At 41.2% G+C, this 26051-nt stretch overlaps 1 protein-coding gene across 4 annotated transcripts in view; it reads left to right on the forward strand.

Annotated features, from left to right (window-relative positions):
• The window catches only part of MLLT3 (MLLT3 super elongation complex subunit), a 389891-nt gene extending 372447 nt beyond the window's left edge, over nucleotides 1–17444 (forward strand). For all 4 annotated transcript variants that reach the window (XM_073542697.1, XM_073542699.1, XM_073542698.1 and 1 more), the window contains one exon: nucleotides 11536–17444. In XM_073542697.1, coding sequence (XP_073398798.1) covers nucleotides 11536–11667 — 132 coding nt within the window. In that variant the 3' untranslated portion in view covers nucleotides 11668–17444. The remainder of the gene's footprint in view (nucleotides 1–11535) is intronic.
• The last annotated feature ends 8607 nt before the right edge of the window (nucleotides 17445–26051 follow it).

Raw genomic sequence — 26051 nt, forward strand, 5'->3', positions numbered from 1 at the left:
TATGCAAACAGCTGCGGGATAACATTAATAGCCTAGGAAGGGGCCATGGATATTGCCACCCCTGGCTACAAACACCAGCTCACAGCCGCCCCAGATATGGCGCGTCTCTAAGATGCACCAATTCCGGTACTTAGCCTCTTTCTTACCACTGCCCTGTAGTGGTGGCATATGGGGGTAATAGTTGGGGGGTTGATGCCATCTTTGTATTGTAAGGTGACATCAAGCCCGGCTTAGTAATGAAGAGGCGTCAATAAGATACCTATCCATTACTAATCCTATAGATGTTAAGGGGTTAAATACACAGCCAGAATAAAGTATTTTAATGAAATAAAACACTACAGTTTACCATCTTTATTGTACTCCTAATTCCTGCAATGCCCTGGATCACTTGTAAAAAAATAAAAATAAAATAAACCAACACAGATACTCCTTGTTCCGACGTAATACATTTAATAACGAGTGTCCATCAGGAGATGTGACCGCTCTACAGGGCATCCAGTGACACACTGACAGGAGATAATGGCTCCTGCAGTGTTATCACTGAGGGTTCACTGGAGTTCATGCTCTCACTTTACGGCACTGCTGTGTGAGAATTTTCCCATACAGTGGGGCCGCAAGTGACAGCATGAACTCAGGTGACTTCTGACGGAGTGATCCACAGTGGGAGTATTATATCAGGTCACTTTACACCGGAGCCCCTGTAGAGCGACTGATCGCGTATGACGTACTATCCCTTTTATGTGCCCTGGGACTTATTGCCCATGGACGGGATAGTATGTCATACGCGATCAGCCACGCTCACGGACCGCTCCCGGAACTTTAACCCTCGGAACACTACAATCAAACATGTCCGTAGCGTTTCGGAGCCAGCAGAGAGGCTGACAGCCCCTTTGCCTTTGGATCGGAGACCCTGCGGCATGACACGGGGTCCCGATCACTGCCATGGAGACTCTGTCGTCATTACGTCATCTGGGTCTTCAGACCTGAGACTTCCTGTCATACACGCTGATGATCAGGTAGTCTCTCAGGTCAGTGTAAAATCCATGCAGTGCTGGTACTGCTGAAAATGTCATCTTGTCCCATAAAAACAAGCCGCCATATAGCTCCATCACTGGAAAAAAAAAAAAAAGATATCTCTCAGAATAAAATGATGCAAAAATTATTTTTTTATATAAATGTTTTTATTGTATAAAACTGCCAAAACATAAAAAAATGATATAAATGAGGTATCGCCGTCATCGTACTGACCCAAAAAATAAAACTGCTTTATCAATTTTACCACACGCGGAACGGTATAAATGCCCTCCAAAAGAAATTCATGAATTGCTGGTGTTTGTTCATTCTGCCGCTCAAAAATCGGAATAAAAAGCGATCAAATAATATCACGTGCCCAAAAATGGTACCATTAAAAACATCAACTCGTCCCGCAAAATACAAGATCTCACATGACTCTGTGGGCCAAAATATGGAAAAATAGCTTTCAAAATATGGTGATGCAAAAACTATTTTTTGCAATAAAAAGCGTCTTTTAGTGTTTGACAGCTGCCAAACAAAAACCCGCTATAAATAGTAAATAAAACCCCCATTTATCACTCCCTTAGATAGGGAAAAATAATAAAATAAAAAAAAGTATTTCCATTTTCCCATTAGGGTGGGGGCTAATTGGGATTAGGGGTAGGGGTATGTTGGGGTTAGGATTGGAGTTAGAATTGCGGGGTTTCCACTGTTTAGGCACATCAGGGGCTTTCCAAACGCGACTTGCGTCTTATCTCAATTCGAGCCAATTCTGCGTTGAAAAAGTCAAACGATGCTCCTTCCCTTCCGAGATCTGTCATGTGCCCAAACAGTAGTTTACTCCCACATATGGGGTATCAGCATACTCAGGACAAATTGCACAACAACTTTTGGGGTCCAATTTATTCTGTTACCCTTGGGTAAGTAAAAAATTGGGGCAAAAAATCATGTTTGTGAAAAAGATTTTTTATTTTTACGGCTCTACATTTTAAATTTCTGTGAAGTACTTAGGGGTTCAAAGTGCTCACCACACATCTAGATAAGTTCCTTAGGGGGTCTGCTTTCCAAAATGGTGTCACTTTTGGGGTTTGCACTGTTTAGGCACATCAGGGGCTCTCCAAACGCGGCATGGTGTCCGAACTCAATTCCAACCAATTTTGCACTGAAAAGTCAAACGGCGCTCCTTCCTTTCCGAGCTCTGCCATGCGCCGAATCAGTGGTTCCCCCGCACATATCAGGTATCAGCGTACTCAGGACAATTTGCACAATAACTTTTGCAGTCCAATTTCTCCTGTTACCCTTGGTAAAATAAAAAAATTGGACCTGAAGTAAATGTTCATTTTTTTTGTAAACATTTCAAAAATTCCTGTGAAGCACCTGAAGGGTTAATAAACTTCTTGAATGTGGTTTTGAGCATCTTGAGGGGTGCAGTCTTTAGAATGGTGTCACTTTTGGGTATTTTCTATCATATAGACCCCTCAAGGTGACTTCAAATGTGATGTGGTCCCTAAAAAAAAAATGGTGTTGTAAAAATAAGAAATCGCTGGTCAACTTTTAATTCTTATAACTTTCTATAAAAAAAATTGTTTCCAAAATTGTTCTGATGTAAAGTAGACAAGTGGGAAATATTATTTATTAACTATTTTGTGACATATTTTTCTGTCCTAAGGTCATGAAAATTCAAAGTTGGAAATTGCGAAATTTTCGCCAAATTTCTGTTTTTTTCACAAATAGACACAAGTCATATCAAATAAATTTTACCGCTATCATGAAGTACAATATGTCACGAGAAAGCAATGTCCGAATCACTGGGATCCATAGATGCGTTCCAGAGTTATTACCTCATAAAGGGACAGTGGACAGAATTGTAAAAATTGGCCTGGTCATTAACATGCAAACCACCCTTGGGGTTAAAGACATAAAAATTACAATTTTGAAAATCGTGAAATTGTGATATTTTCATCAATGTATGCGAATCATATAGACCAAAATGTACCACTGTTATGAAGTACAATATGTCACGAAAATATAGTTTCAGAATCGGTGGGATAAGTTGAATAATTCCAGAGTTATTACCACATAAATTGACACTGGTCAGATTTACAAAAAAATTGGCCTGGTCATTAATGTCAAAATTATCTCCGTCACTGAAGGGTTAAACTGTGACAAATGGTCTTTAATGATAAAAAAAAAAGCTTGGTATTTAACCTCTTCCAACATGCGCTGTTTATATAGGGCGCCACAATTGTACGGGCTCACACTGAGCGCCACCGAGATCGAGAGTGGGTGTCAACTCTGAGAGACGACACCCTGCAGTGACGCCCATAATTGGTGGTAGCTATCCATAGTGACCGCTATCCATAGTGACCGTGACATTGTGGGGCATCGCACAGGGAGTGAACCCCCTCTGTTGTCCCATTGGCACAACGCAATGCAGTCAATGGTCTCCATGGGGACTCGGGGTCCCAAGATGGCCATGGGGTCACCCAGGGACGGTGGCCTGTCAGCTCATGCTGAGAGCACCAGCTGACATGCCTCCTCCCTGCATCTGAGACACTGCTCTAATGGTCTGCAGTGCAGAAGCATTGCAAAGTATTAGATCAGCAATCTGTCATTATAGAGTTGATGTCCCATGATGACAATGTATAAATGTAAAAGAAAAAAAATTGGAAAAAATCACAAAATAAAAAAATATTCAATAAATACCTTTAGTTATGTTAAAAAGTACACATTTGGTATTGCCACGTCCAGAATGCTCCAACCTATAAAATTGTCCCACTAGTTAACCCTTTCAGTGAACACTGTAAAAAAAAAAAAAGATATACCGTAAATAAAAAAGATGGAAAAAATTATGCTTTATCATCCCGCCGAGCAAAAAGTGGAATAAAACGTGATCAAAAAGACCAATCTACATAAAAATGGTATAGCTGAAACCTTAACATTGTTCCACAAAAAACAAGCCACAATACAGCCAAGCTTACTGTATAGTTCTCAGAATAAAGAGATGCAAAAATAATTTTTCCATAAAATAGTTTAGCCAAAACCTTATTTAAAAATATATGAGGTATTGATGTACTCATACTTACTGAATAATAAAACTGCCTCATCAATTTTACCACACTCCGAACAACATAAAAAAATTTTGAATTGCTGTTTTTTTTTTCTTCTGCCTCCCAAAAATTGGAATAGAAAGCGATCAAAAATGTCATGTGTCTGAAAAAGGGACCAATAAAAACATAAATTCGTCCCTCAAAAAACAAGCCCACACAAGGCTCTGTGGGCCAAAATATGGAAAAGTTCTAGCTCTTAAAATATGGTGGTGCACAATAAAATGCGGTTTTTAGTGTGTGACAGCAACCAAACATAAAAACCCAATATATAAATCTGGTATCTCTGTATTTGCACTGATCCGAAGAATAAAGTTGTCTAATCACTTATATGACACAAGGAACAGAGTAAAAAATAAATAAAACCTATTCTTCACCTGCTGATATTTTCATTCTGCTTCCCAAAAATCACAGTAAGACTCGGCGCATATTTATCCTGCACTCTATGCTGAGTGCTTACATCGGGGTTTTTCTAATTTTGGTACTAGACATTACCACAATGAATTTTAAACAAAACAATTCAGATGCAGTTGAAGTTCAGACTTTCAGCTTTCATTTGAGGGTAGCCACATTAACATTGGATGAAGGGTTTAGGAGTTTCAGCTCCTTAACATGTGCCACCCTGTTTTTAAAGGCACCAAAAGTAATTGGACAGATTAAATAATTGTAAATAAAATTTTCATTTCTAAGTAATTGGTTGAAAACCCTTTGTTGGCAATGACTGCCTGAAGTCTTGAACATCACCAGACGCTGTGTTTCCTCCTTTTTGATGCTCTGCCAGGCCTACACTGCGGTGGTTTTCAGTTGCTGTTTGTTTGTGGGCCCTTCTGTCTGAAGTTTAGTCTTTAACACGTGAAATGCATGCTCAATTGGGTTGAGGTCAGGTGACTGACTTGGCCATTCAAGAATATTCCACTTCTTTGCTTTAATAAACTCCTGGGTTGCTTTGGCTTTGTTTTGGGTCATTGTCCATCTGTAGTATGAAACGACGACCAATCAGTTTGGCTGCATTTGGCTGGATCTGAGCACACAGTATGGCTCAGAATACCTCAGAATTCATTCAGCTGCTTCTGTCCTGTGTCACATCATCAATAAACACTAGTGACCCAGTGCCATTGGCAGCCATGCATGCCCAAGCCATCACACTGCCTCTGCCATGTTTTACAGATGATGTGGTATGCTTTGGATCATGAGCTGTACCATGCCTTCGCCATACTTTTCTCTTTACATCATTCTGGTAGAGGTTGATCTTGGTTTCATCTGTCCAAAGAATGTTCTTCCAGAACTGTGCTGGCTTTTTTTAGATGTTTTTTAGCAAAGTCCAGTCTAGCCTTTTGATTCTTGATGCTTATGAGTTTGCTTGCACTGTGCAGTGAACCCTCTGTATTTACTTTCATGCAGTCTTCTCTTTATGGTAGATTTGGATATTGATACGCCTACCTCCTGGAGAGTGTTGTTCACTTGGTTGGCGGTTGTGAAGGGGTTTCTCTTCACCATGGAGATTATTCTGCGATCATCCACCACTGTTGTCTTCCGTGGGCGCCCAGGTCTTTTTGCATTGATGAGTTCACCAGTGCTTTCTTTCTCAGGATGTACCAAACTGTAGACTTTGCCACTCCTAATGTTGTAGCAATTTCTCGGATGGGTTTTTTCTGTTTTTGCAGCTTAAGGATGGTTTGTTTCACCTGCATGGAGAGCTCCTTTGACCACATGTTTCCTTCACAGCAAAACCTTCCAAATGCAAGCACCACACCTCAAATCAACTCCAGGAATTTTATCTTCTTAATTGAGAATGACATACCAAAGGGAATGCCCACACCTGTCCATGAAATAGCCTTGGAGTCAATTGTCCAATTACTTTTGGCCCTTTAAAAACAGGGTGGCACATGTTAAGGAGCTGAAACTCCTAAACCCTTCATCCAATTTTAATGTGGATACCCTCAAATGAAAGCTGAAAATCTGAACTTCAACTGCATCTGAATTGTTTGGTTTAAAATTCATTGTGGTAATGTCTAGAACCAAAATTAGAAAAATGTCTGTCCAAATATATATGGACCTATCTATATCTTAGCATGTTCAATGGCTTGTGCTGTGTTAGAATGTCTATGTCTTATTTATTTTAAATGGTTGTTACTCACTAACATATCCTGCAGATTTGTGGGTGTCTAGGTCCTGACACCCTACTGATTGTTCAAAAAGCCACTCCAAAACATCCAGCCTGTCAGGCAGAATTGCATGTAGAGTGGTGTACAAACTCAGTTGAAAGTTTATAGGCCTGTGGCCAGAGTGCTTGTACTCATATATGCACACACAGGCAATAGCTGAACATTTCTGCCAGATGAGCTGCGTGTTTCAGACTAGCTTTTCAGTGATTGGTCTTGGTTCTGAGACCATCACAATCTGAAGGGCATGCTAGTTTTTACTTCTCATTAAAAAATGTTATGATTGGCATTTTATAAGGGTGTGTTTCCATGGTCAGGATTGGCTCAGTATTGCATCTGAGGTCACTTTTTTATGCGGATTTTCATGCGGTTTTTTTCGTGTGGATTTGTTTGCGTTTTTTAAGCTAATTAAACATATATTAAAAAAAAAATTGTGATGTCATTTCCTTGTCCAACTTCTTCTTTTACATACTCCATCGAAGAAAAATGTTTACACACAGATAATCTCTAGATAGATAGATATATCTATAGATAATACCAAGCCCGATGTTTAGTAATAAACCTAATAAAATGGTGCATAAAGTGTTAAAAAAAGACATACAAACACACATGAAATCTGCGTTCAGCCGGGGTCAGACTTGCAAGAAACTCGCACGAGTCTTGCACCTCAGTACCCGGCACTCGGGACCGGAGTGTGCAACTGCATGTATTTCTATGCAGCTGAACGCTCCGGTCCGAGTGCTGGTGGCAGTGCCGGGTATTGAAGTGCAAGACTTGTGCGAGTTTCTTGCAAGTGTGACCCTGGCCTTAAACGCAATAATTGTTTAATTTTTTTTTTTAAAACCGTGTGGGCTCCCGCGCAATTTTCCCAACCAGAGAGGGAAAGCCAGCAACTGGGGGCAGATGTTTATAATCTGGGAAGCGGGTAATACTCATGGATTTTCCCAGGCTATGAATATCAGCTGGCAGCTGTGTATTTAGCCTTTACTTACTATTAAAATGGGGGGGGGGGGCCCAAAAAAATGACATGGGGTCCCCCTATAATTAATAGCCAGAAAAGGCTATGCAGACAGCTGCGGGCTGATATTTATAGCCTAGGAAGGGGCCATGGATATTGGCCACCCCCTGGCTACAAACGCCAGCTCACAACCACTCCAGAAATGTTGCACCTCTAAGATGCGCCAATTCCGGCACTTATCCTCTCTTACCACTGCCCTGTAGCGGTGGCATACGGGAATAGTTGCGGGGTTGATGTCACCTTTGAATTGGAAGGAGACATTAAGCCCGGCTTAGTAATGGGGAAGTGTCAATAAGACACCTATCCATTACTAATCCTATAGTTATTAAAAGGTTAAAAAGACACAACCAGAATAAAGTCCTTTAATGAAAAAAAAACAAAACAGTTTCCCATCTTTATTGTACTGCTAATCCATGCAAAATCCTCGCTCTCTTGTAAATAAAAGTAAAATAAACACAAATACATCCTGTTCCAACGTAGTCCTTAATAATGACTGTCACACGACGAGTTCAGCTCTGCTACATCTGGATGCCTGATATCCAGACATAGCAGAGCTTATACATGACCACCGGAGATGTCTCCGGCGATCACCTGCACTGCAGTTCTCGAGGTCGTCTGACTGTGAGAACTAGCCTAGTGTGAGCGGAGGTAACCCCGGCGATCACGTGCACAACAGTTCTCGCGGTCAGCTCCGTCCATCGCGAGAACTGCAGTGTACGCAAACTTCCTGCGGTGACGAGGTAAGACCTTATGTAAATTAGTACACATGCTTAGTAAGCTGCATTCCAGCAGTTATTACGCATGTGACTAATCATTAGTCTATGGGAAATTTACGCTGCGGGGACGGAGCGTCTCCGCATCGTAAATAGACATACTGTGGGCTAAGAAAACGCGCGCTGCATGAAATCACCTCCACTATGTTGTAACATCTGGATGCTGCAGGTTTGACGCTGTGGATGTACACAGCGTCAAACCTGCAGCGCTTACTGACCGTGGAAACATACCCTAAGTGTCAAGTTAAAGTTTTGAGACACAATTTTGTATTGACCAATACTACGCTCACTCGCTCACTACGCTCAGGTGTGTGCCTGACCAATCCTTGTAAACTGATAATGCATAACATTCAACACCTTGGGAGAGGGGTTGAAAGATGGTGTGAAATGGAGAATAATAAAAATGTATTTAATACCTTCAAACATAAATGATCATTAATAAATGTTTCGTATGATCTACAATATTTTAATTTGACACTGCATTTTTTTTTCTTGAAAACCAACTATAAGTGCACATACATACAGTATTTCTTTACCTTGTCTTCGGTTTGCAGTAAAACAATGTAAGTTTAAACTGAAGCGTGAAACAGTATAATTAGCCATAGTGACTAGTACAATTCCATGTGAAGGCGCAGAATTACCCACACATCTGTGTGGGTTACAGTTCTCTGCAAGATCAGAAGCTAGCTAATCCAGAAGAAAATTAAACATTATTTCTGTCTGTTGAAATGAATGTTTGCTAGGGAAAAGTCAAGTTTTACCCAATAGCTTTCTTTTCATTGTGCAGCCCTATTTCTTCAACATCATCTTTAGGGTAACAGCCTATTTTTTTAAAGGGTTATTTTCATCGTCACACATGGTTAAAACTGGAAAGTGCTTGCAATTTATTTTTTACTACAAATCCTCTCTTCTAAAAACAGAGATTGTGTACTGCTCATTGCCTAGCTTAGTGGCCACAGCTGCAGTCTATCAATGGTGACCAGTTTGGTAGGCAAAGAGCGCAGTACTTACAAACCTTTTTCAATACAACTTGTAATCACTGTTCTAAATCCGGCTGGAACTTTTTGCTCCCGATCCCAGCTAAATTCACTGTCCCTGCACTCTTCTTATGCTGCAGAAGCAAAACTGCCTGTGTTTGCAGCTCAAAGCGAGTACCTTTGTTACCAGCGGCACTACTATGCTGTTGATCCTGTCAGTTATGCTGGAAAAGGCCATTTCTCAACAAGCAGGAAGCTTGGAGGTTGGAAAGCTCATTCGGCATGAATAGCCACCTGCTGAGGTTCCCATTGGGTTTAGAGATGGGTGGACTCCTGTATGTGTGGGATCAGCTGAACAGTTACAAAAAATTCAGGTTTGGGTACAAGAGCTGTACCCAAACCTGGACCCCATTCACTTGAATGGGGGACCGAACATCCAGTATTTGCCGCGCTGTCATGCACATGCTTCTGATTGGAGGTAAAATCATTACTGCTGCGGTTCCCACACTGTTAGATGACAGCGAGAGCGCATAGCTGTGATCGGAGGTATAAAGTTTACTTTCGGTCATTGGTGTCGAGTTCCCCTGTATTTCTGATAAACAGCCAGGCAAAACTCAAAGCTGGGGGCTGCAACCCTCAGCTGTCAGATTCATCAAGGCTGGTTATCGAGAATATAGGGGCCCCCACACTGTTTTTTGAAATTATTTAAATAATTTCAAAAACGTTGTGGGCCCCCCCATTTTTGACAACCAGCCATGCTAAAACAGACAGCTGGGGGTTGGTATTAGGCTGGTAAGGGGCCTAAAAATAGAAGCCATAGATCCCGCAGCAGCCTAGAAAAGGTGCATACATTAGATTTGCCAATTCTGATTCTTTGCCTGGCTCAAACCCACTTGCCCTGTAGCGGTGCCAAGTGGGGTTCATATTTGTGGGGTTGAGGTCACCTTTGTATTGTCAGGTGACATCAAGCCCACGACTTGGTAATGGAGAGGTGTCTATAAGACACCTCTCCATTCTATAGTTATGGTAAATAAAGACAAAGCCAGAATTAAGTCTTTTATTTGAAATAAAACAAAGCACACTTATTTTTTTTTTAATTTAAAAATAACAAACAGTTATACTCCACGCCCGTGCCATTGAAGCTCTTGTCTTATGTAATAAAGCACAAAAAACAACAATATCCCTAACCTGTCTGTCGTTCTGTCCCACGACGTAATCCATGTCTGGGGATAATTTGTTTTCAACCTGGACGGTGCCAAGATGCGACCGATGGCAACAAGCACAAGAGACTTGTTTGGGCTAAAGAACACAAGCAATGGACATTAGACCAGTGGACTAAACATGCCTGGTTCCCACCATGAAGCATGGAGGAGGAGGTGTGGTGATGTGGGGGTGCTTTGCTGGTGACACTGTTGGGGATTTACTCAAAATTGAAGGCTTACTGAACCAGCATGGCTCCCACAGCATCTTACAGTGGCATGCTATTCCATCCGGTTTGTGTTTAGTTGGACCAGCATTTATTTTTCAACAGGACAATGACCCCAAACACACCTCCAGGCTGTGTAAGGGCTGTTTGACCAAGAAGGAGAGTGATGGGTTGCTACGCCAGATGACCTGTCCTCCACAGTCACCAGACCTGAACCCAATCAAGATGGTTTGGGGTGAGCTGGACCACAGAGTGAAGGCAAAAGGGCCAACAAGTTCTAAGCATCTCTGGGAACGCCTTAAAGACTGTTGGAAGACCATTTCCGGTGACTACCTCTTGAAGCTCATCAAGAGAATGCCAAGAGTGTGCAAAGCAGTAATCAAAGCGAAAGGTGGCAACTTTGAAGAACCTTGAATATAAGACATATTTTCAGTTCTTTCACACTTTTTTGTTAATTATATAATTCCACATGTGTTAATTCATAGTTTTGATGCCTTCAGAGTGAATCTACAGTTTTCATAGTCATGAAAATAAAGAAAACTCTTTGAATGAGAAAGTGTGTCCAACTTTTGATCTTTACTGTACCTGGTGTTCAGGTAGCTGAACTTGAACAGTAACATGGACTTCCTGGTGAAGTCAATCTTCAGTATCTGTGCCCAAATAGTAGGCTTTTGGTGCGGACGCCGAACTTTACTGTTCGGGTTTGCCCATTTCTAATTGGGATGTCGAGATAAATAGGGTGTGCCTATGTAGTAGTAATCAAGCATTAGCCCTGGTGGAAGCCCACTTAAGTGTTTTTTTTCCCCCCTCTTGGGCTGAATCCCCAGCTGTGACTCCCAAAATTAGAATGGCTTCTTATGTTCTGTATGTTGAGGCGTTACTTTGAGGTTTTCATAGATATTAATGCTTTTGCAGAAATGTTACAGGTGATAATTGTAATGAACACTTATGTAAATTATGTACATTAGCTATAAGCATTTATGGTGCACTATTAAGTGAGCATAATAAATCTATTGCCATGTAACTAATATTTTTTTCTTTCTTGTTGCATCTTACAGATAGTTAACCTTATTGAAGAAACTGGGCACTTCCACATCACAAACACAACATTTGACTTTGACCTTTGTTCCCTTGACAAAACCACAGTCCGTAAATTACAGAGTTACTTAGAAACTTCTGGGGCATCCTGAGGGTATGATTTGAACCTGCCTACATGGACAATTACAAGACTGAAGTCAATGCAACAACTGAACTGATTAGAAGGGTTTGGGATAAACTAACAAGATCTGGATCCTCTAAAGAACAACATGGAGAAAAAAAATACTCCCTGGGATGTTTTTCACTAGTCTTGTTTGTTATGCCCAGAATGGTACACTGCAAACCACATTTAAAGAAGGATCATCCTTCACACTGAATAAACATTTTTTTGGAGATTAAACCTGGAAAGCCTTGAAAAAAAGACATGCACAACATTACTTCTTTCATGAACTGAGGTGTTCAGTCTCGTGTGTTGCCACGTGACGCACATGATTACACACACTGCCTTACTATGTGACTTGATCTATTTATTACCGTATCTAGGTTCCAAACATCATTGTGGGAATGACACTACCAGATGCTAGTAGGTCCATTACATACATCCTAAAATACATGCTCCATTTTTTGAGCAAGACTGCCGTCAGAGAATTAATGACTAATCACCAGAACATTGCTCCGCTCACACAGCAAATACTTTTTCTATTTTTACTGATTCAAGAAAAGCTTATCACAAGTAGACCCAGAGGTGGACCAAGCTCAACTTTAGCTTCATCCTTGCTTGATTCCATGACATTGTTGTAAGGAACTTCCTCAAATGCGCCAAATGTGTTATGTGACGTGTAGCCTTACTGGATAAAATAGTTGGATGTCATGATAAAAAAATAGGCTTTGGGCTGATCTGAGTCTTGCAATGTTTGTCCATTCAATTCATTGTGGTTGTATCCTTCTCAATGTTTTCTCTTTTTCATGTTCTCATGTTAAAACGATTTCCCTATTTAAATTCTATATATGCGGACTATATATGTATGTGTGTGTACGTAATATATATATATATATATATATATATATATATATATATATATATATATATATATATATATTTCTGCACTAAACACAACTCTTCAAAAGGTGAAGGCAGTCTGCAGATTCCTTGTTGAAAAGGACCTTGCCCTGCCATATGCTATTGATGTAGAGATTTCTTTATTTGGGACTATTTATTACAAAATCTCCCCTTTCTTTGTCTGACCATTACATTACATATTGCTTACCATGGACAAAATGGCCTATGATACTTAGGTTTTTTTATGTTTACCGATCTGCTGGTCATTAATGTCAACTTTTTTCTATTTGGAAATTAAAAATTTTTTTCCATAAAAATATACAGTAATTTGTATTGGGATCAATTTGTTTAAAGTGATGTCCAGATACCCATTGTATTGTTTACATATGTATCATGTCTTATGTTAAGGAATTATATAATTACATATTTTTTCATTTTAGTCCCCACATTACTTGCCTCATTTGTCCCCAAATTATTTGCTTTAATAGGATTACTCTTTTCTTTTGTGGAAAGGCACTGGCTTCTGTTTCTGCTTCCTTTTGGAAGAAATAATGAAGTGACCTCTTGAGATGTGCAGTAACCAGATAGGGAATTTATGAAACCGATTGCACAGGTTGTGATGAAATTATGCAAAATCCCTTAGCAAATAGCCACATGATTGGTTATGTACTGAATCATTCACATATTCGATGCAGAATATTCTGGAGTGTTGACTGGAACTTTTATTATTGTGCATGTACTAAAACTTTAAAAGATTTCATTACCACCATCATACTTACTATTCCATGCTATTAGTGGCATTTTTAGGCATTTTAGATTGAAATTTGGCTTTTTACCCTAAACTAAAATCTTCAGCTTCCCATTCCACATTCCAATTGATACACTGTGGGAGAGGATTTTTTGGACAAGATACCATCTTTACAATCGCAATCTCCCTATTTGTACTATTTTATATTCAATGTGTGTCATGTTTAAGTCATGGTTTTCTAGAACATGAGCAACAGGCTAGCTCATTCTTTTCTAAAAACCCACTGTATTATAACTTGCAAATATACGTTCCCAACTTGCTGTTTTACAGTGAAGATGTGTATGGCTTACTGCCAAAGATTTGCATCCAGTTATTTCATAGCAGTTTGTCCAGTTGTAAGCCGATGTTAATACTTCAATCTCAATGCATTCTGTGGCTTTTGTATGATATATAAACACACACACATGTGGTAAATCTGTTGAAAAGTAAGATTAATTTAAAAAATAAGTGTTAATAGTTTATTTTTTTATCAGTTAACAAATGCAAAGTGATTGAACAGAAAAAAAATATAAATCAAAATTTGGCGTTATGACCCTATGCCTTCAGAACACAGCTTTAGAAGGAACCCAGCAGAGATTGTTTCAAACATCTTGGAGAACTAACCACAGATCTTCTGTGGATGCAGGCTTGGGCAATTCCTTTTTTCATGTAATCCCACACAGACTTGATGATGTTGAGATTGGAGCTATGTGGGATCCATATAATGTCTTTCAAGACTCTTTGTTCTTTTGAAGACAGTTCTCAATAATATTGGCTGGATATTGGAGGTCGTTGTCCTGCTGCAGAATAAAATTTGGAGCCAATCAGACACCTCCCTGATGGTATTGCATGACGGAGAAGTATCTACCTGTATTCCTCAGCATTAAGGACATTAATAAATGGGCAACCTTGAGAACTGTAGACGCAGTGATCAGCAAAGGAAGCTTAGTGCAGCTGATGAAAATCTCATGCTTACTTCCTTTTAAAATGGAACATGTCCAGCAGTGCCATGAGGTCAAAACTGGCAGCAACCCATCTATTATTAGAAGTCTAGCGAGAAATGGTCTTGATGGTAGAATATCAGCCATAAATCATACCTTTAAAAAGGAGCAGCAGGTGCCCTGAACTGATGAGTCAAAATGTGAAATATTTGGCTGTTACAGAAAGCGCAGTTTACTGCCAAAAAACTGAAGAGAGGTACAATAATGAGTGTCTGCAGGCAACATGCAGCATCATAGTGGTTCATTGGATATTTGGGGCTGCATTTTAGAAAATTGATTTTAGGATTTGGTCTGGATTCATGGTGTCCTGAAGGCTGAGAAATACAGGCAGATACTTTACCCATCATGCAATACCATCACGAAGGTTTTTGGCTCCAAAGTTTTTCTGCAGCAGGACAATGACCTCAAGCAGGCAATGCCATTAACAACCATCTTCACCATGTAGAAGAACAAGGAGGTCTGGATGTGATTATCGGGCCTCCACAGAGCCCTGATCTCAACATTGAGTCTGTCTGGGAATACATGGAGACACAAAAGGATTTGAGCGATCTCACATCCACAGAAAATCTATGGTTAGTTCTTCTCCAACAGCTTTGGCACAACCTCCGTGCCAATTCCTTCTTAAACTATGTACAAGTGTACCTAAAAGAACTGCTGATTTGATGCTCTTTTGAAGGCAAAGAATGGTTTCACCAAATATTGATTTGTCTTTTTTGTTTTGTTAATTCGCTCGTCATTTTGTTAAAGGATAAAAAGTAAAGACTAGCAAGTTTTCTTATTTTGTAGCCGTTTTTTACACACTTGCATAAAGTATTTGCCTTGTGCTGTGTACGTGTGTATATATAATTTATACTGTATATATGTGTGTATACGTTGTATATATACATACATAAATATGCTGCCACGTCTACTGCAGGTAGTACCTGATTAATGAAATGCCTGTATCTATTTGTAACATTGTATCCATATCAAAAGCCTAAGAGCCTTCACATAGTTTTTGATATAATGTCAATGTACAGGTGCTTCTCACAAATTTAGAATATCATCAAAAAGTTAATTTATTTCAGTTCTTCAATACAAAAAGTGAAACTCCATATATTATATAGAGTCATTACAAACACTATTTCAAGTGTTTATTTCTGTTAATGTTGATGATTATGACTTACAGCCAATGGCGATCAGCCTGTGGCACTGCTGAGGTGTTATGGAAGCCAAAGTTGCTTTGATAGCAGGCTTCAGCTTGTCTGCATTGTTGGGTTTGGTGTTTCTCATCTTCCTCTTGACAATATCCCATAGATTCTGTACGGGGTTAAGGTGAGGTGAGTTTGCTGGCCAATCAATCACAGTGAAACTGTTGTTTTTAAACCATGTATTGGTACTTTTGGCAGTGAGGACAGGTACCAAGTCCTGCTGGAGAAATAAATTTCCGTCTCCAAAAAGTTTGTCGGCAGAGGGAAGCATGAAGTGCTCTAAAATTTCCTGGTAGATGGCTGCACTGACTTTCATATGATAAAACACAGTGGACCTACACCAGCAGATGACATAGCTCCCCAAACCATCACTGCTGAAATTTCACACTAGACCTCAAGCAGCTTGGATTGTGTGCCTCTCCACTGTTCCTCCAGACTCTGGGACCTTGATTTCCAAATGAAATGCAAAGATTACTTTAGCAGTCCATCGCCTTAACCACTCGGCCACCTCGTCTACGTCGTCTTTAATCTGAAAATGACACCATTGACCACTGCGCAACAATCCAGTTCTTTTTCTCCTTGGCCTAGGAAAGACGCTTCTGGCGTTGTCTATTGGTCATGAGTGGCTTGATACAAGGAATGCAACACTTGTAGCCCATGTCCTGGATACGTCTGTGTGTGGTGGCTCTTGAAGCAATGACTCCAGCGGCAGTCCATTCCTTGTCAATCTCCCTCAAATTTTTGAATGACCTTTTCTTAACGATCCTTTCAAGGCTGTGGTTATCCTGGTTGCTTGTGAACCTTTTTCTACCACACTTTTTCCTTCCTTTCAACTTTCAATTAATATGCTTGGATACAGCACTCTGAGCAGCCAGCTTCTTTAGCAATGACCTTTTGTGGCTTATCCTTCTTGTGGAGTGTGTCAGTGACTGCCTTCTAGACATATGTCAAGCCAGGAGTCTTCCCCATGATTGTGGAGCCTACTGAAACAGACTAAGGGACCTTTTTAAAGGCTTAGGAAGCCTTTGCAGGTTTCTTTTGTTAATTATTGTAATTTACTGAGATAATGGCTTTTGGGTTTTGATTGGCTGTAATCCATAATCCTCAACATTGACAGATGTAAACATGTTAAATAGATCACTCTGTTTGCAATTATTCTATATAATATACGCGTTTCACTTTTTGTATTGAAGAACTGAAATAAATTAACTTTTTGATGATATTCTAATTTTGTGAGAAGCACCTGTATATGGCAATTCTACAACACTGAACTACATAATAGCTGCACTATTGGTGAAAGATCCTTACCTGACTGGATATGTATTCTGAGGATATGCAGTATATTCACCTAATATTCAAGTCCTACAGTTGTATTTCTACTGTTTTCGGCGCTGCAGTTTTCTCATTCCTTTTAGATCCTAATAGGTATGTGCCACATTTTCTTATTTTTTATTTGGTCAGTGTATAATTGGTGTGAATTTCTCATATTATTGTGTTCTAATAAGATTATTTCTTTGAGTTTCTTTCAGACCAAAGAGTTGTTGATTTTGTATTTTTCTTTTTCCATTCGTGTATATTTTTAACAAGGGAGGATTTCAGTTCCTCCCCAATGAACAAGTGTACTTTCCAGTAATGTTATGACTCTATAGGATGATTGGCATGAAGCATACTTGAAACAGTTTGCTGTATAGTCCACTTCTCAATGTGCAATTTCTATCAAGGAAAGTTTAAAACTTCAAAATGACGCTTGTGTGGTTGTTTTTTGTTATACTGTTACTTGGTTGACATTTATGTTAGTGTATGGAATTACTGAACAGTCTAGCATTTTAACAAATTGATGCACAATCTAAATGGTACATTCTGTTGTTATTAAACTGATGCATTTATATTATTTGGTTCATAAATAACTTTTGTAACTTTTTTGATCAGTGAACGAATTTATGGTATAATGTCATCATTTTGTTTCTTATAAAAGCGACAAACCCAATAAGCCATATTTTCTATTGTATCTAAAGCAGAAAGAAGTCGGGACCACCACTGCTATTTACAGCATCACGGTGAATATGGGTTCTATTAGTCATACATCAGCTTTTAACTTAAAAAGGCCAGAATGAAACAATTAAAGTGGTAGTACGAGGTAATAATCTTGAGAATTTTGAAGAAAAGGAAAAAAGAGGGTCTTTTTTTTTTTTTTTCAAGCATAGTTTCTTATTGCCAAATTATAACATATGTTTTTGTTTTGTATTTTTCTTTTCACAACCTTAAAGGTAATGCACAGTACATTGTAAGAGAAGCTTTGAAAAAATAAATGGTGAGAGAAATGCCAGGCCTTCAACTAAAGCACAGCAGAATGCTAAGTATGCAGTCTGAACAGTCTACATGTCTATTTTTATTGGCCGATTGCTTATGCGTATGTTAAAGTGCTGCCAATCAACCGACAAATGAGTATTTTGGTAATTGGGCCATTAATAACAGCATAATAATACAGCTTGATTCAGCACTTCACTCCATGTAATTAGGGTATATGCTGTCAATCAACTTGTCAACCAGCGCTGGTCAAAAAACACCTTAAACACTGTTTTCTTTAGGGAGGTTGCATCAATGTTGCTTTGTTAAAGCAGCACTCCAGTGTTTTTCAATCCTGGAGTGGTGCAACTAAACTAAGGTCCCTGTCCCCCCTGTCTTATACTCACCCTTCAGTATCTTTACTTTTTTTTTCGGCGCTATTCTGGTCCAGCGCCATCTTGTGATCTCCGCTTCTTACTGGTCGCAAGTCAGAAGTTAAGTCACAAGCTCTCAATGCAAGTCTATAGGCAGGTCACAAACTGCTGGAGACCGACGGTAGCTGCAGCAATAGAGAGGAAGATGGCAGCAGGTAGGTATCAGACTATGTACAGGGACCTTACAATAGAAGCACCACTCCAGCACTACAATAAAAAAAGAGTAGTGCTTTAAGCACAGCAAAAAAACAACAACAAAAAACATCCTAATAAATTCTAAAGAGGTAGGAACGCATTTTATATACCACATATAGTATCGGTCAAAACTTTAGATACACCTGTTCATGCATATTTCTTTCTTTGTTAATGTAATGTGTATGTTGTAGATTCAGACTGAAGACACCAAAATCACAAAACACGTGTAAAACAAAACCGAATGTGTGTTAAATCTTCCTCAATATTCTCCCCTTTCACTCAGATAACACCTTTACACCCCTGAATGATTTACAGTGAACATGTACTGTAAGTCTTGACAAGAGTTCATTTGTGGAATCATAGGTATTTAGAATGTCTTTGCTACCATCGGGTACATTTTTTGGAGTGCTAGTATTATTGCACAAATTTTTCCATTGCTGAGTCCTATTCCACAACTGATCTATGCCAGAATATAGCAAGAACCACTCAACTAACTAAATAGGAATAACAGTCCATTAGTATTTTAAGATATGAAGGTCAGTCAGGTTGGAAAATCACTAAAACCTTTCTTATCCTCAAACACAGTCATGAAAACCCTCAAACACAGTCATGAATACCCTCAATCACTAACATGAAACTGGCTCTCATAAGGACTGCTCCAGGAATGGAAGACCAAGAATTATCTTTGTTGCAGAGGATGAGTTTATCAGAGTTAGCAGCCTTGGAAACCTCAAATTGACAGCACCTCGGATCATAGAACCATAGAATGGTAGAGTTGGAAGGGACCTCCTGGGTCATCTGGTCCAACCCCTTGCTCAAAGCGGGATTCACTAAATCATCCCAGACAGATATCTGTCCAGCCTCTGTTTGAAGACTTCCATTGAAGGAAAACTCACCACCTCTCGTGGGCAGCCTGTTCCACTCATTGATTACCCTAGCTGTCAAATAGTTTTTTCTAATATCTAATCTGTGTCTCCTCCCATTCAGTTTCATCCCATTGCTTCTAATCTTTCCTTGTGCAAATAAGAATAAAGATGATCCTTCTACAATGTGACAGCCCTTGAGATATTTGTAGACTGCTTTTAAGTCTCCTCTCAGTCTTTTTTCAAGCTAAACATACCCAAATCCTTTAACCGTTCCTCATAGGACATGGTTTGCAGACCGGTCACCATTTTGGTCGCTCTTCTCTGAATTTTCTCCAATTTGTTTGTCTTTTTTTTTTTTTTAAATGTGGTGACCAAAACTGAACACAGTATTACAAATGAGGTCTGACCAAAGAGGAGTTGAGGGCAATAATTACTTCACGAGATCTAGACTGGGTGCTTCTGTTAATACATCCCAGAATTGTATTTGCCTTTTTTTACTGTTGCATCACACTGTTGACTCATGTTCAGTTTATGATCTATTAGTATACCCAAGTCTTTTTCACATGTGCTGTTGCTTAGCCCTATTCCTCCCATTTTGTATATGCTTTTTTCATTTATATTGCCCAGTAGTAGTACTTTGCATTTTTCCCTGTTAAAAAAATTCTATTAATTGCTGCCCACTGTTCAAGTTTATATCTTTTTGAATACTCTCTTCTCTAGTATTAGTTATCCCGCCTAGCTTTGTGTCATCAGCAAATTTAATCAGTTTACCCTCAATTCCTTCATCTAACTCATTGATAAAGATGTTCAACAATACAGTTCCCAGGACAGAGCCCTATGGTACCCCACTTGAGACATTCTTCCAACTGGATGTGCAGCCATTTACGACCACTCTTTCAGTCCGATCAATAAGCCAGTTATGAATCCACCTAATCGTTGCCTTGTCCATTTCATACTTATTTTTTTCAATAAAGATTGTATGAAATACTTTGTCAAATACTTTTCTAATGTCAAGATATACTATATCTACAGCATTTCTCTGATCCACCCAGTCAGTGATTCTGTCATAGATGGAAATTAAGTTAGTCTGACTTGACTTACTAGTTACAAACCCATGCTGACTCTGGCTAATCACATCATTCTTATCCAAGTACTTACATACATGTTGTTTAATAATTTGTTCAAAGATCTTTCCTGGTATAGAAGTCAGACTCACCGGCCTATTGTTCCCTGGCTCCACCTTCTTCACCTTTTTGAAGATAGGAATAACATTTGCTCTTCTCCATTCTTCAGGGACTTCTGTTCTCCAAGAATTTTCAAAGATTATAAAGTGTTTCAAAAATTTCTTGCGCTATCTCCTTCAGTACTCTGGGGTGTAATTCTTCTGGACCTGGAGACTTGAATTCTTTTATGTTGGCTAAGTATTCCCTCACCATTTCTGTGTTTATGAATAGTGTGGATTCTTCTATTCCTTTAATAGGACAGTGAAAATCAGTTGATGTTACATTTCCTTTCTGAGAGAAAACAGATGCAAAATAGGAATTTAAAAGTTCGGTCTTCTCCACATCCTTTCTTACCATTTTATCATTTTCATTCTGTAAAAATGTTATAGCATCTTTGACTTTTCTTTTACTTTTAAGCCAACCACGTAGTGAGATCAACTCACTCAATGTTACAAAACATATAAAGGTATTCACTAAGGATAATATAGTACCTAGTCAAAAAAGTGAATAAACCAAGGAAGTCCAAAAATATTGAGACTTTAAAATATTTTTATTCATGACAATATTTAAAACAAAGAAGAAACCAGCAAAAAATCGACATCATAAAATACCATAGTATAAGGAGATTATAACTACATAACATATATAGAGGCCATGATCAGATAAAACAATCATACATAATCCTGGAATAATCTATATAAAGTGCAATAATAGACGTCTGAAATAAAGTGCATAGAAAATATAGCAAGGATTATAAATACCCTTTATCAGTGGCTCCCTAATTCTCCAGCTGCAATGCACGTTTCGCCCATTGTGGTTTTCTCAAGGAGACACCCCATGTCTGGGGATAAATAATTTTCAATCTGGATGGTGCCAAGATGCGACTGTCCAGGCTGAGAACCACTGGTGAATGAGCTGCTGCAAGCGCAGCATCGATGACTATTGGTGACATCATCAAGGTTATTGCGGGTCACTTAGAAAAAGTCACGGAGTTCACCGCTGATCAACTCTGTGACTTCACCGCTGATCACCATGAGAAATCTGCAGTGAACTCACTGTTTATTTTAATTACAGGTGCTTCTCACAAAATTAGAATATCATCAAAAAGTTAATTTCAGTTCTTCAGTACAAAAAGTGAAACTTATATAGTCATTATACAAATATATTGCCACATCTAATGCAGGTCGGTAGTACCTGATTAATCAAATGCCTATATCTATTTGTAACATTGTATCCATATCAAAAGACTAAGAGCCTTCACATAGTTTTCTCTTTCCCCCATGACTGCACCATGGAGAGAGGGGATCCGGCCCACGGGGACAGGAAACCTACAGACAAAAAGGCGGTACCTCTCTCCCGCATCAGTTGGTTTCCTGTCCCTACAGGGAACCTATGGACTCACCAGTCATCGGATGCCGGGGCCGACCAGTCCGCTGGAAGGTCAGCGGGCCTCCAGGGTGTGCGGAGGGGGGTGAGGTGGCAGAAGTATTGCCGAAGACTGCCTCACCCTGGAGTCCCCAGGAGGGGGGAAAAGCGCTCCAGGGCAGCGGCGTCAGCGGGCACTGGAAGCCCTGGTAGAGTGGGGCCACTGCAACGCTGGGAGCAGCAGCGTGCAGGGGCCTGCGGACGTCACCACTGCCGCTATGCATCTCTGGGAAGGATCTCAGAGCGCACGCACGGGGGGCAAAACCTAGTGACGTCAGACGCTGGGCGCGCAATGCATCTCTGGGAACCCCAGAATGCCGGGGAAAGATCAGTGGCCGCGCACACCCAGGCAAGGAGAGCACTCTGGCTCAAATGCTGGACGGGGGACCTGCAGACAAAATCCAAACTCTGCTCTATTCCCTGTAAAGGCAAATTTCTTTTCGACCCCAAGTTGGACGACATCCTTGACAAAGCAGGGGATAAAAAGAAATCCTACCCCAACCAGTTCAATCTCCCCTTCAAACGTTTTTGGAGCTGGAAATTTATCCAAAGAAAACCCCCTAGAAACCCACAGGATAAGTGTTAGTGTGGGTAGTCTGGAGCCGGAAACTCCAGGAGTGGACCCTCTGGACCTTGGCACTGAGGGGCCCCGGGCGAGCTGCCAGGTGGAACCGACCCCTATACAGGGACTGTTAGGTGCAGGCCCAGGGGTTCGAGTACCACAGTAGCCGGTACCGAGAGGGGCGGCTCAGGATGGACCGGAGTAGGACTGTGGGACTGAAGTATAGATGACAGAACAAACACTGGAGGCAGGAATGGAGTAGGACAGCAGGACGAGCAGGATGGAACAGGAACACTGGAGGCAGGACTGGAGCAGGAACACTGGAGGCAGGACTGGAGTAGGACGGCAGGACTGGAGTAGGATGGAACAGGAACACTGGAGGCAGGACTGGAGTAGGATGGAACAGGAACACTGGAGGCAGGACTGGAGTAGGACGGCAGAAGTGGAGCAGGATGGAACAGGAACACTGGAGGCAGGACTGGAGTAGGATGGCAGGAACACCGGAGACCGGACTGCGGAAGGGAGCAAGGAACCCGGGTAGCAGGACTGAGAGGCTGCTGCGGACAGCAGGCAAGAACGGAACTGCAGGAGCTGAGAGCACACGATGCAGCGAGGCCAGTATGCTAGGAAACACAACAATCAGGCACCTCCCTCAGGGGGAAGCGGCCTGATATGCTCCTGTCTGGTCTGCCATTGGTCAGGGAGGTGCTTCCGGGTCAGGGCATAGCCGGAGCACAAGAAGCAGGAGGGAGGCGCGGCCTATGGCACATACGCATTGCATGCAGGGACGCCGCCGGCCGCGCACCTGCCAGAGGCGACCTCCATGGATGTTGGGCGGTGGGAGGCTGCGGCGTGGGAGCGATGGCCGGGTGAGTACGCAGGGACAGCGTAACAAAAAGTGGGAGGACAGGAGAGGAAAAGGGAAAGGGTTCATGTTCGGGAAACCAGCGGACAAGAAACCCCAATGAAGGTGTCTCCCAGGTAGGAGGAAGATTAGGCCACTTCTTCCCAGCCTGGCAAAAAATATCAAACAGTTCCTGGATCCTAAACATGATAAAAACAGGCCTCAAATTAACCTTCCACACGTCACCTAAACCCTCTTTTGTAGTGACCCCGCAAAGACAGTGGAAGAGCAAGAAGCAGTCCAACAAGAAATTCAGAACCTGGTGGAGAAATCGGTGCTACAAGAGGTCCCTCGCCAGGAAAAAGGAGAAGGCTTCTATTCCCCTATCTTCCTGAGGAGGAAGCCAGACGGGACATTCAGGACGATAATAAACCTGAAAAGACTAAACAAGTGTCTGATAATCCATCCATTCAAGATGGAAACAATAAAATCCACAGTAAAAATGCTGTTTCCAGCCTGCTTTATGACAGTACTCGACTTAAAAGACGCGTACTATCACGTCCCCATACACACGGACTTTCGCCAGTATCTCAGGATAGCAGTTACTATAAAAGGAGAAATAAGGCACTACCAGTTCAAGGCTCTCCCATTCGGGCTGGCCATCGCTCCGAGAGTTTTCACAAAAATCATAGCGGAAGTCATGGCACATTTAAGGGAGCAGGATGTACTTATAGTTCCATACCTAGGCGACTTTCTAGTGATAGGCAACTCGCCTTCTCACTGCAGGGATCAGCTGAACAGGACTATAGAAACACTAACCAATCTAGGCTGGCTGCTAAAGCTGCCAAAATCCCGAACGACCCCGAGCCAAGTACAAGAGTACCTGGGCATCACCATAGACTCGCTCAGACAAGTGTCGCCTCCCAGAAGGGAAAATGATGCACATGTAGCAGATAGCGACAGTCGCGAAAACTCATACAGCAACAACACTAAGGAAAGCCATGTCCATGCTTGGCTCAATGACAGCCTGCATCCTGGCTGTACGGTGGGCTCAAGCCCATACAAGGGATCTCCAGTGGGAGATATTAGCCGCAGAGGTTTCTCTTCACGGAGATTTAGAAGGGCGGTTAGACATTACACCTGAAACAGCCCACTCACTGGAGTGGTGGGCGGAACCATCCAACCTAGCTCAAGGAGTCCCTTGGGTATTGTTGATATCTCGAGTCCTTACCACAGATGCAAGCCCCAGGGGGTGGGGGGCCACTTGGACAACCAGATAGCACAAGGGGTTTGGTCGAGGGACGAAGAAAGAGCCTCCTCAAATATGAAGGAGCTCTTAGCGGTAAAACTCGCCCTCATGTATTTTCCAAACTCCCTCAAGTCCCACCACGTAAGGGTATTTTCGGACAACCGCACAGTAGTAGCCTACTTGAACCATCGGGGGGGGCAAGATCCCATGCCCTAAGGGAAGTGACAAAATCAATTTTCCAGTGGGCAGAGGGAAATCTAGGCTCACTGATGGCACTACACATAAAAGGAACAGACAACGTGACGGCAGACTTCCTAAGTCGCACACAGCTAAGACGGGGAGTGGGAGTTAAACCAGTGAATTTTTACTCAGATCACGACACTATGGGGAAAACCCAGCATAGATCTATTTGCCAACAGTACAAACCGGAAGGTGCAGAAAAGGATTTCCAGTTTGTCAAGGAGCGCTTCTGGCTGATTCATTAATTACTCCGAATATTTAAAGGAATATCCAGTTTATTATTAGACATAAAAACACAACGCGTTTCGGCTATACATAAAATTAGCCTTCTTCAGGTAAAATTTTACCTGATGAAGGCTAATTTTATGTATAGCCGAAACGCGTTGTGTTTTTATGTCTAATAATAAACTAGATATTCCTTTATATATTCGGAGTAATTAATCAGCCGGAAGCGCTCCTTGACAAACTGGAAATCCTTTTCTGTATTCTCTGACGAATCTCCTACAAGGTAGTTCGTTCCACCTGTTTTGAGCTGCAGGCCAGCAGATCCAGACAATTACTCCAGTACCCAAACAGAGTTATACGCTGAGCAGCAAGACACCAAAAAGGTGAGAAGAATTTTTTATTTCTATCTGACATAATTAAAACTCTGCACTTAGATCTGCACCCCCCCTTCTTTTTCTGGATATTCCTTGAAATACTCGGAGTAATTAATGAATCAGCCGGAAGCGCTCCTTGACAAACTGGAAATCTTTCTCTGCAAACCGGAAGGTGGAAACCTTCTGCTCCATAGAACCCTCCGGGAACCCGGTAGCCCTGGACGCCCTTATGATTCCCTGGCACTTCCCCCTTGCCTATGCGTTTCCGCCAATAGCCCTAATTCCATCAGTTCTGAGGAAGATTCGGGAGGACAAGGCAAGGGTAATATTAATAGCCCCCTTCTGGCCGAGAAGGACGTGGTTCTCGTGGTTGAGGAGAATGTCCATCTCCGACCCTTGGGTCCTCCCGGATATTCTGAACTTGCTCTCGCAGGGCCCAGTACTACACCCCCAGGTGGAGAACCTACATATGGTGGCCTGGAATTTGAAAGGGTGCTGTTGACCAACAGGGGCTTCTCCAAAAATTTAGTGTCCACTCTCCTACGGTGTAGGAAACCAGTAACCACCAGACTGTA

The sequence above is a fragment of the Dendrobates tinctorius genome, unplaced genomic scaffold (genome assembly GCF_039654945.1).
Source record: "Dendrobates tinctorius isolate UK_male_01 unplaced genomic scaffold, ASM3965494v1 ptg000128l, whole genome shotgun sequence".
Lineage (NCBI taxonomy): Eukaryota > Metazoa > Chordata > Amphibia > Anura > Dendrobatidae > Dendrobates > Dendrobates tinctorius.